The 12,183-nt window shown below is 44.8% G+C and overlaps 1 protein-coding gene and 1 long non-coding RNA gene across 2 annotated transcripts; both read left to right on the forward strand.

Moving 5' to 3' along the window:
• Positions 1 to 6,963: 6,963 nt before the first annotated feature.
• Positions 6,964 to 8,677, forward strand: LOC125537171 (uncharacterized). The gene is made up of 3 exons (XR_015615067.1): positions 6,964 to 7,318; positions 7,517 to 8,095; positions 8,396 to 8,677. It is a non-coding gene; the product is annotated as an uncharacterized LOC125537171 (long non-coding RNA).
• Positions 8,678 to 8,702: 25 nt separating this feature from the next.
• On the forward strand, positions 8,703 to 11,271 carry LOC125537170 (uncharacterized). Its single transcript, XM_048700481.2, has 4 exons — positions 8,703 to 8,741; positions 9,001 to 9,616; positions 9,715 to 9,777; positions 10,790 to 11,271. The coding sequence occupies exons 1-4, from the start codon at positions 8,703 to 8,705 to the stop codon at positions 10,801 to 10,803; spliced, it is 732 nt and encodes a 243-aa protein (XP_048556438.2). The 3' UTR covers positions 10,804 to 11,271.
• Positions 11,272 to 12,183: the final 912 nt, after the last annotated feature.

The raw sequence follows: 12,183 nt of genomic DNA on the forward strand, positions 1-12,183 counted from the left end.
CTCTAGATGCATGCTGGATAGCGGTCGATGTGTGGAGTAATAGTAGTAGATGCAGAATCATTTCGGTCTACTTGTCTCGGACGTGATGCCTATATACATGATCATGCCTATATATTCTCATAACTACGCGCTTTTTGTCAATTGCTCGATAGTAATTTGTTCACCCACCGTAGAATTTGCTATCTTGAGAGAAGCCACTAGTGAAACCTATGGCCCGCGGGTCTATCTTCCATCATATTATTTTCCTATCAACTTGCAATTTCTATCATTTTTTATTTTGCAATCTTTATTTTCCAATCTATATAATAAAAATACCAAAAATATTTATCTTATTATCTCTATCAGATCTCACTTTCGTAAGTAACTGTGAAGGGATCGACAACCCCTTTATCGCGTTGGTTGCGAGGTTCTTGTTTGTTTGTGCAGGTACTAGGGACTTGCATGTTACCTCCTACTGGATTGATACCTTGGTTCTTAAAAACTGAGGGAAATACTTACGCTACTTTGCTGCATCACCCTTTGCTCTTCAAGGGAAAACCAACACATGCTCAAGAGGTAGCAGCAGGCCATCCTGCCTCGACAGCGCCACCACCAGGAGGGACAAGCGCTAGCTGTCCACCACGAGGATGCGCTGGGATGCCACCCAGCAGCCACCTGGGTCAAATACCACGACTGCGGCTCAGGGCGCGGGGCACTTGGGTGACGATTCCGGTGGGGCGACCATAGACTCCTACGTGCCCCGCATGGTGAACCTGGAGTACTTGCCGGGGGAAGGCCCCTACCCGTTCCCCGAACCAGGATGGGTGGATAGAACACCCGATGCGTGGGCCTTCCATGAGCCGCCCGGAGGCTTCACCGACCCCTTCAGCGAAGACGGCGGTGGGGTACGACAAATATCTCAAGAGCAAGCTTACGATAAACATGAGCTGCAGGAGAACCAGGCCATGGTAGTAGTTGGAGTCCCGCTTTCGTTGTCAAGTGTGGGGGGAATCTTCTTTGTTCGTATGGATTTCTTGCGTTTTGGTTGCGTGCTTTATTTCGAGGCCCGCGCCTGCTATGCCACCCCTTGCAAGCGCCTCACGAGATGGGGGCTGGGCATGGTATGCGCGTGTCGACCATGCTCATGCGAGCCCGGGCGGCGGCAAGCCCCCCAGGACCAAGAGTGCAATTGCCACAGGGCCACCGCGCGCACACCCTGCCATAGTCTGGCATTTGCTCCTCGCGAGGCCCTCTCGGGCGGACCAGCAAGCTCCTCGAGAAATCTAAAACCTCGTGAGCCCTCGGAGGGCTCCCCTCAGGAGAAAAGCACACCGACAACCACAAAGCTAGCTCGAGGCCTGCTTGGATTGAGGTAAGTTACAGTAGCAAGCCTGCTGAGGGGCTCGTGAGCTTGCAGAAGCGCGTCTCAAGTCCGGCCTAAAAAAATCTCTCCCTATCTTTCCCTAATAATAAAGCACGGGTTGACTCCGTGGGTTCACCGTCACAATACGCTTCTTCCTGTGATTTTACGCTTTCAGTTTAAATTTAAAACATATCCGAGGTGGTACTAAAAGTCCTATATTTTGGCTAATTTAACCCGTAGTCTTCCGTAAGTGAACAAAAACGGTTCGATATTTTTTTGTCAACCCCCCCCCCCGTGCATGCTTCAGATTAAGCGGCGGCGCTCTCGATCCGATCGAGATGCAGGACGACGGTGGCAGGGCTCGGGGAACAGTGGGGAAGTGGCGGACGTCGAGGCGAGGTGGCCCAGGTCGGGATCCAATGCGGCGGCGCGGAGGCCGGCAGCGGCAACGCTCCATGGCCATGGCTGCTCGGTCTCCTGGGAAGAAGAGAGGAGGGAGAGAGGAGGTGAGATGGAGAGAAGAGAAGGCAGAGTAGGGACGGCGCGGCTTCCTGCTGCTGGTCCGGCGATGGCTCCAGGTTTGATTTTCGGATTCCTCTCCTTCCCGCTGCACGATGGGGGTTGCCCAGCCGCCACTCTCCCTACCCCGTGCACCTCCTCCCCCTAGCCGCACCTCCCTGCTTCCATGAAGACGCCGTCGCCCTCGCCTGCATCTCGCTGTTGTTTTGTTGTCCATGGATAAGGAGCGACAGATTTGACAGAAAATAGAAGAGAAAATTTTCTAGCGTAAAAGGAGAGGATCTCAGAATGAAGGGATTTTTTAGCTGTATTTAACGGACAATTTTGTGTGATTTTTTTCAGAATTTATAGCCAAAGTCTATTTGATTTGGCAATGAAAATCAGATCCATCCATTGATTGATAGAATTTACCATCCTTCTTCATTTTGAGAGGTCAATCTGCGTTGTTATCTATTCATTGGTGGTGCTTTGCAAAAGAGAGAGCAGGAGGCAATGACGCCGTTGTTAACAGCACGGTGCAGCGAGGTAGGAAGCCGTGTGCAAGGGATGAAACTGGCAGCGGTGCGCCATGATAGGCCCCAGCAGAATTTTGTATATGAGGCTTTGCTGTCTGGATCTATATATATATATATATATACATTTTGCAGGTCAATGCCCTTACTTACCTTAAAGTTGAAGGTAAATCTTCAGAAACAACTATTTTTAGGGTTGGTTCAGTCTGAAACCAATCTGAATTTTGTAACAAGGTTCAACATTGCTCTCTAAATCTAGATATTGTGTAGACCAGTGTCATTATTAAGTAGCTTAAAGTTGTAGATAAATCTTCAGAAACAACAATTTTCTTTAATCAGTACATAAAACAATGCTAATTGTTGGTTATTCAGGGAGTAGGAGCTTGAGGAATATGCAGAGAAGGCCATGCCGTACGTTGCCTGACACAACAACTAGGAACAAGAGCAAAGCTGGACAACGATCGGCCCAGCAACCACTGGCATGATATCTACACACACCTACAGTTTGTAGCAAACTAAATATGTTTTTTGGTGGAATCATTAGCCATTGCTTGAGTTTTGATGACACATGCATTCTCTTTGCCCAATGTAAGGAGACCACTCTTGCATACATGATGCTCTTGTACTTGTTTCTCTGAGATGCATTGCTCTCATCTACCAGACTGCATTTCAGCTTGGCAAGCCCACCTCCAATCCAAACAACTTTGTGTTCATGAGCCGTGGCATGGTAGAGTGATGCAGCCTTTTACGGATTTCTGGAACTGTTAATTCCAGTGCCTTCTGAATTTTGGTCTTGGGAGTTGAAGCGGATTTGATTTTGGCGTTACATTAGTGCGCTTTTCTTTTGCGAATATATTTTCAGCAGTCAAACTGCCTGTTTTGAATTGATTTTCATTGTGAAGCTTGCAGGTGAATCAGGATCTGCATGCTACGGTCTTGCTGGTGCTAGCGGGAGCTCATGGGCGATCTCCCAGTCTACCGCCCCGACGAATAGGAGATGCAGCTCTCTCGCTGGGAGACCGGCACGGTCAACCCCATTGGCGATATGTTCCCGGCCTGGATCAATCGGTCCACGCACAACTGGAGCAAGCAGGTTGATGGATTTTGATAAGGATGTTAGCTTGAAAGTTGCAACGTACAAAGCTTGCTATTAAGTGTTGTCCCGTTGCCTTTCACGGACACACGTATGGATCCGCTAGGCAGGCTAGATGCCGATCTCCACACGCCTAGAGTTGCTGGACTTCCGTCCTCCCACATCAAACTTCATGCATAACCTTCGTCCATCCGCAGAGAAGGTGCCGACTGCATTGTTCGCTAGATGGCAGCCTCGGCGTGACTAGGAGCCTATGACTCCAATGGTTTAATTAAGCTTCTACTTTTAACCATCCCACGCATGACAGGAAGCAATTCTTTTTTCTTTGTTCAGAGTTTCTTAAAAGGTATGTATGCATTTCTATCAAAAATATTTACTGATTTAGTCTAATGACTCCTGAGGAAGTATGTGACAGGGATGCTTCCCCACTTACCCCGGGATCGTAAATGCTGATTACAATTGAAGATCTGCATATGTGTGATTGGGATTTTATGTGAATATATATGAAGCTACTAGGGAGTTTGTGTCTACTGGACCGTGCATGCAGTATTTAATACCCACTGCTTTAGATGTTGAATATATTTTTACTATAGTTATTGGAACTAATTTTCTTACTTGTATGACAGAAATTGAAACTGCTACTTGTATGTAACAAATTGTACAATTTTAGTACTATCAGTGATCTAATACATGCCCCACAGAGTCTGACGATGGTGGTGAGGGCACAACCAGCTGCTTCCTACAGTTCAATAGGCAATCAAATCAGGATATTTATACATCATGTTGAGGTATGTAGTCTGATGTACACGATAATACTTTTAAAGTACAATAGTGAATTTTGCTCGTGCAATAGCATCACAGCTACAAGCATACATGTACCCATGAGAGTGTGGTTAATTATTTTCTTTATCTGGCGGCCCTTTGTGCAAATTTTCCAGATTTTGTTTGTGCAAGTTTAGATCGGAAGCTTTCCTTCACGTTTGACCTACCCCAGGCACAACTACCGGTGTGTGTTTAGACACCTCCTCGCCTATGATTACATACTGTTGTCAATGACGCCAAATAAGTACATCTCCCTTTTTCCTAGATATTGTTTTTAATAACAAACACACTGGATGATCTAATGCACAACAAGTTGTTCGCCCCTTGCTCTAGATATCCGTTAGTTAATTTTATCTTTTGTCAAGTGCTTTCTAGCTTTGTTCCTCGACGGGGATAGTTGCCGGTAATGCTTTATGAAGACATTGTCAAAGAGTACTTCTTCTCATTGGGCCATGGACGGTTGGAGCGGAAACGACGTTGGAGGCTGTTGGCTAGGCTAGACCTATCCCAAATTCAGTAGAGCGATCATGCATGGGTCTGGGCAAAAACATTTTTGATTAACGGGATTCGATGTCGGTGACGTTAGGTAGTGGTGCTCTATTTGGGTTGGATTGAATGGTTATTTACACTATTTTTTGTTGGTTTTCGGCATGGTTTTTCATAGAAACTTGTCAACTCTATATTTTTGCTTTTCCCTCTTATGAAATCAGCACATTGCTTGTAAAAAATAAGTACCTGCTCGCAAAAATAGATAATAATTGCAACATTGAAATCCAAATGTATATACTTTTACTTGAACAATGCAGACGATAGGAAAAGGGGTTAGTCTTGTTAAAAAAAGAACTACACTCAATTGTACTTCAGAGTGTATACCGTGCAGGACGGCGCTGTAGCACTATCGTTTTATGTGAATCAAATCAAATTTGGAATCAGTGTGCGCGCTAATGTGGTGTGTTTCTGCCTTTGCTACACTGTGATTGACTGATGGTTAGATGGTTGATGTTGCAGTCTGATGAGGTCTCGGACGTGTGGCTTCTCCTTAATTTTTGACGCCACCAGCTCCTGGTGAGTTTTCTCCCCTGAGTCATTATAGATGGAGTGAAATGGTCAGAAGGGAGAATTAGAAAAAACCTTGCTGCTGGAGATGACATCCACACCATTTTGTGTGTGTTGGAGTGATTGAACCATGGCAATCAGAGCTGACAACGCATCTCCCTTCCTCATACACACTTTTTGGGTAGTAGTGCATCTATATTCCATTCTGTACACCAAGAGATTATGTTATTTTCCTTTTGCTGAAGCAGTTACGGTTGAGTAGTACATCATTATCATTCTCAACAACTTCATTCATGACACCTTTGATACTCATGTATGAGAAAGAAATTTCACTCATCGAGTTTCTTTATTTGACTTTATGTTGTTCAGGAGGGGAGGCCAGAAGGCGGGCCGGCCGGCAGCGGCATTCTGTTCGGGGATGCGTGGATCTGGTGATGCTGGTGCAGGGGAACGGGAAACATCACCTCCGCCAAGGAATTTCACATAGCCAATTTACCTTTCTCCCTAAAGATGTTTTACTCTGCTATCAGTACCACTGGTCTTGGGGTTTAGATTTTGTCAATATCAAAATTTGGGTACTTACCAGCAAACGAGTTGTTGATCTATTTACTTAGTCAAGTTCATTTCTGCTATGTTATGTCAGTTAAGCTTCAGATTCTAGCCTTGATTAAATGGCAATGATATTCTCCAAAACCTACTGATGTCAGAAATCCTGCTACCCAACAGGATGGTTTGCTAACTAATGTGATCAAAACATTCCTGCTTTAGATAGAAGAACTTATTTCCTGTTACTTAGCTCGGTACATAATGGCAGCCGTCACAGAAAAGGAAGTTGGGGGCACATGAGATGTACTGACCACTCCTTAGTCCCAAGAATGGGAGTAACAATGTTTCTCAAGTTCTGCTACTGTATTGTACTCAAAGTCTATTCATCTAACTGCCTTGCCAATCATTTGCTATTAACTCTCAAACATCAGATTTTTTTTTGACATCCTCAAACATCGGAAATATTTCTTCGCAGCTTCCTTCTGCCCCTCCCCTCCACCCTTTTTGGATAGGTTTTTTTTGCGAATACCCTTTCTAGATAGCTATGTCCCACCATCTGCATCAGAACAAGAGAAAGGGGCAGATGATCTGTTAGCCACAGAGACATTGCTTCCTGCAATTGACCATATTACCGATCAAGGGCTAGTAAAAATATTGATTTCAATGAGATTTTGCCGCTGACCAAGTAAACTGTGTTTTTCGTGAGCTGGGACCATGAAAATATGATTTAACGGTAAAAAAAGTAAGTCAATAATGTTGTCTGATATGCATGAGGATTTGGTAGACGTTTGACATAAGAATATATATGCCTTCAAGCCTGATTTTCGTGCCTTGCCTGTTGTTTTCTTTTAGTATATTTTTTCTCCCGTTGCAACGCACGGGCATTTTTGCTAGTCTCTACTACCTAAAAGAACCGTAAGTTTCCATTTCCCCTTTTACGTCATCCCACCTTTCGTCGATCCCCTCCCGACGCGAGCGCTGGTTTCCTAAATTTTCTCGCTAAAAAAATCCGAAACAACAAGCGCATATCAGCCCACTTTACTCTCCCGTCCTGGCCCAATCTTTCCCCCACCCCTTGCGACCTGAGAATGCGCTAGCGGCTAGCGCTACCCTCGCCCGCCGCCACCACCTAGACATCGCTCACCTCCTCCCATACCGCCATGCGATCCAGCCACGGTCGCCTGAAACCTCGCTGGGTGACTCCGATAGGCCTCGTCCCAGCCGCCGCCAGAAGAGCTATTCTACATACGCCGAGATGGAGATGCCCACCTTCTCCTCCCTCCCCCTACCCTCGCCTCACGTGATCCAACACCAACGCGAGGACGACCTCCTACGATCCAGCCGCAGTTGCCGCGGAATCTCGTCGGGACGAATCCGCCCGGCCTCATCCCAGCCGCCGTTGGTAGAGGTTATTTTCCATAGTCCAAGGTGAGATTCTTTGTCCGATGGTGCGAATTTCGGCTGGTTCCATGAGCACTTCGTTCCCCGTCGTGCAACCTTTGTTGATTCGGAAAGACAGGGGCTGTCTGTTTAGCTAATTCAATCTGTCATTGATCATGCTAATTCTTGTTATATTGGAAATAACATGAACATGCTGCTCCTTTTTCTAATCACAATACTTCTTAGTGGAGAGCTCGGGCGTCCGCGTCTGTGTGGAAGCAGAGCTCGGCTGTCGGCGACAGCACGGACGGCTGATTTGTGACTGGTCGAAGGGTGAGCATCACATACCTGTGCGCATACGCGTAGGTAACATACTATCTTTGCCGCGAAAGAGCAAGTTCACATGTGATAAACTATGTTCGTGGTTTCTGTGTTTATTTTCTACCATAAGTTCTCAGGGCACCGTTTTGCATTTACAGTACGCAGACAAAAGAACAAGAGTAAGCATTTACAGTATACAGACAAAAGAACAAGAGCATTTATAGTACGCAGGGATTTAGGGTTAACTCGGATCCAAGGCCATTGAAGGGCTTTGGCTCTGTTCCTTCCTCGCGAGAATTGTTCTTGCCATGAACTGTGGCTGTCTGTTATCTTGGTCGAAAAGCTGAACATGTCGTACCTTGTCATTGTAGTATTGGTCATCTTTTGCACTTGCTCCATAAAACATTTATCTTGTACAGTACCCATAGCCCAATTCTAATTTGCGCCGTCTGTTTGTAGTGATTGCGAGGAGAGAGATGTGCTGCACTTATGTCAGTAATCATGGTATGCTCGTATCTGTTAATTAGAAGCATATTTTATCAGTACTATTATTATTTAGCAAGTTCTTGTTCTTTTCATAGGTTTGCTGAACATTTCAATGCCCGCCTTGAGCATGCAAAAATGCTTTTGAATGCCTCTTAGTCACAGATCAAGTCACAAACCACATCTCTTTTTTTGGTAATTAAAAATAACTTATTCTCAATGTTCTTTTATCGTTCTCAAATTTTCAGCAAAGAGGAAAAAGTGGTGCTATTGATCGAAGTCAGAATATTGCTAAACTAATTCTTTGTGTAAGCTGTGCAGAGAAAAACATGAAATTGATGAGCTGTGTACGTGAAGATGAAAGGAAGCCAAGGGAATATACTGTGTTCGGCGGTGACCTTGGAAAGTACATGTTGCTCCTACATAGACTTTACTGAAAAGTCGCTATTCAATTTTTCTTTTGTTAGAGAAAATATCATAGTGGGCACCCCTGCAGAAGCAGCATTGCAATGTTTTGTACAGTTTGACCATGACTATTCTTGTCATGCAATTATGCGGTGAACAAAATTATGTATCTACTTCGCCTTGAATTAGATAATTTACCGTGGTTCAATCTTTTGACTCAGATATGCGCAAGGAGTTCAATAATTACCGTGGTTGCATTTTGGTGATGATATATTTTTCCTCCATAGCAATGCATGTGCATTTAACTATATACAAATGTCTATTTCAACTAATACATGTATTGCATATTTTTTATATTGTAACAATAGCGGGTAAAGAGCTCTTGGTTGATTCATTTTTGGGAGTATGACCTAAATATATCATCGTGCATACATGACTATTATTCTCATGTAACGCACGAGCAATTACCTAGTAATAATAATAAAGCACGGATTGAATCTCTGGATTCACCGTCACGGTAGTTTTACATTAAAGCCCTTGTGTTTTTCGTCCGCCGCGCCGTCCTCCCCGCACCTCGAGCGACCGCGTCTCCCACCCCCGTCTGGATCCGCCGCCATCCCGCATCCTCCGCCGAGCCGTGCCGCCATCATCACCGCACCCGGCCTTTCTCCTCTCCGCCGCGCCCTCCTCTCCGCGCCGTTCGAGTCCACACGCGGTTCGCCGACGAAGAGGCCCAGGCCGCCGCGCTCCGGGCCCGCGCCGGCCGGCTCGAGTGCGCGCCGCCCACCGCGACTAGCTGCTCAACACTCTCCTCGTCGCTACGGGCAACGGCCGTGAGGAGGAGGAGGACGCGCGGGAGGCGCGACAGCGTCAGAATCAGCCCGTCTGATCCGGCCGAGGCCTACGACGACACGGATGTGGAGGCTCTGTCCGCCGCCGTCGCGCTATATGCCCCGCCCCTGCTCGCCGAGCCCTGCCTCTCGGTATCTCCATCCATGTACGCTGCCGGGGACCCTGCAGGTCCAAGCTTGTCGGCGAGGGGGAGCGCAGACAGCAGCCTAGCCCATCATGGCGTCCACCAAGGTGCAGCGGATCATGACCCAGCCCGTCAACCCCATCTTCCGCTTCCTCCAGAGCGTAAGCCTCTCCCTCCCTACCCACACATTCCTTTCTTCTCCTTCCCCCGTTTCCTCATGCTTGCGGTTTCGCTGACCTCGTTTCCTCTGCCGGAGCAGAAGGCGTGCATCCAGATCTGGCTCTTCGAGCAGAAAGACAAGCAGATCGAGGGCAGGATCATCGTAAGTGGTTTCTAATTTCGCTGAAATTTTTTATCCTGCATTTTTGTGGGAGACATTGCGTGGTAGTGGTGCTGCAAAGAATTCCACTGTTTGGGGGAAGTTCAGGGGAGCTTCTGCTCTGTCATTGGGAGGAAGAGTGCGCTTGTTAAAGCTGCGAGTCATTGGTGCTCTGCGCTGTAGATGGAAAATGTGACAATACTGTGTTGAAGTTTGTTATATCCATACGAGGAGATACAAGATGTGGCACTCCTGTGCTGAATTTCGTTATGGCCACATGATGAGGAGATAAAAATGTTGAACTAACTGTAAGCAGGTTCTTGTAGTTGTCTTACTGCATTTCCATGTAATCCTAATCCAATTTGCCATATCTTATTGTCCAAGCAAACACAATATAAACACATATCAAATGGAACAAAAGTAGCAATCTCAGAGTGTTTGTTAATGCACTGGACACCTCTTATTGCTACTAATTGAACTGCCATGTGTCGACATTAAGAAAAGTAGCTCTAAGCATCTGCGGGAAACTTTGTTAATTGGACGACACACTTGTTACACAAAGGAAGTTCTCTGATAGCCTATTGCTTGGTTCTATATTACTGGCATTATGCTTGCTATTTCTATTTAAATACCCCATAACTTATTAGCTCCGTATCTATTCATTTTTTCTGAAAAGAATAACTGTTATGATCTAAAACTTTAGCAACTTACTGACGGCGATCTGGAATAAAAATAATAAGCATTTCTGTTTGAGAAACCTACTTGATATGTTTCACTAATTTCTGTTGTAGTAAAATTGTCTAATTACTTACAGATTCTTCATTTAGATAAAACTATGTAACACATGAACTGGAAGCTACTTTAATTGGAGGTCCATAGGTTTATTTCTGACTTACCAAAAACCATATCTGATTTCATTGTTGTATGATTCATAATCTTGAAGATGTGTACCTTATTTTACTCCATTGCTTCTCGCCCTCTAATAAGATGACCCTTTAATTATTTGTTTATGTAGACTTTGTTCCGTAGCAACGCACGAGTAATTTACTAGAGCGAGCGGCGTCGTGGTGATCTCGCTGGCGAGCGACAGGAGGAGGACGACGGGCTGAGCCGAAGGAGGGCGAGGCGTCCACATGCAGGAGGCTCCCCGGCAGATCGGGGAGACAGTGCCAAGGCATCACACCTCCATTTTCTCGAAGCAGGGCATGTGTGCTATTTCTAAAAAAAGAAGCTTCCCTGTTGGCTGGCATCCCTGATGCTACACAGGAATTATGTAGAAAAAGAAATGGCATGTCATAATTCTTTGGATGTAGACCAGTAGGGTCAATTACAAATTGTTGGCTGTAAATGACTTTCAGTTTCTAGCTTTCATAAAATTTAGATTTAACAGTATGATGTGGTTGATGGTGGTCCTATCTGCTGGTTCAAATTATCATGTTGGATAATATTGCTTTTACTAGCAATTGCAGTGTTCTTACTATTTTATTTCCACAAATATCATCATGTTTGGCTATTGATGTAATGCTATATTTGTTGACTGAAATTAAACCCTTCAGTTGCTGGCGTGGTGCTCTTATTACTGTTATATTCCTTCACAGAAAGCAAACCTTGTTCATGGCTAACTTATATTATACTCCTTCCGTTTCAAAATAGATAACCCAACTTTGTATTAACTTTGTACTAAAGTTAGTACAAAGTTGAGTCATCTATTTTGGAACGGAGGGAGTAGCAGATATTGTGTTTAGAAACCATCAATCTCAGGAACACTCTGACCATGTGTTTGATTCTGTTGAAGACCCTATATATGATGAGGTGCTATAACTGCTAATGTTGAGCTATATGGACTCTATGAGAAGAACCACCATGACAAACATACGGGTCAATAGAATTCAGAAAGTTACAGTTTATTTACTCCGAAACTACTCTGTGGACGATATTTTATGCTGCAGATCACTGCACGACCCTAATCAAACAGTCTGCTGCAGTTTAATTCTATACATGGATGGCTCGATCTCATTGTTGTCCAAAAATTGTCTTATTGGTGCCGTGTGCATATATTTAGTAATGGCTAAAGTTTCAATGTAAATCGTTAACTAGACTCCCATGATTGCGGTGGTGTATTATTCGGCAAAAAGTATTATTGTCGCCTTTAAATGTTTTCATTCACATTTGTGGTCATATACTCCATACCTAGACAAATCTAAGACAAGAATTTTGGGACTAAAGGAGTATACTGCTTGGCGAAACAATTGGTCGTTATTTTCAATAAAAGTAAACGTCAAGTGATTTGTTTGGACCAAGCCCAAATAGCTAAAAAGAAAAGAATAAAGTCTTCCCAACCAAACAACCACCTGCAAAAGTCCATAACAAAAATGCTCTAAAAACCCGTCAAAAATGCTCTAAAAATAT

Source organism: Triticum urartu, chromosome 2A (assembly GCF_056163025.1).
Source record: "Triticum urartu cultivar PI428250 chromosome 2A, HENAU_Tu73, whole genome shotgun sequence".
NCBI lineage: Eukaryota > Viridiplantae > Streptophyta > Magnoliopsida > Poales > Poaceae > Triticum > Triticum urartu.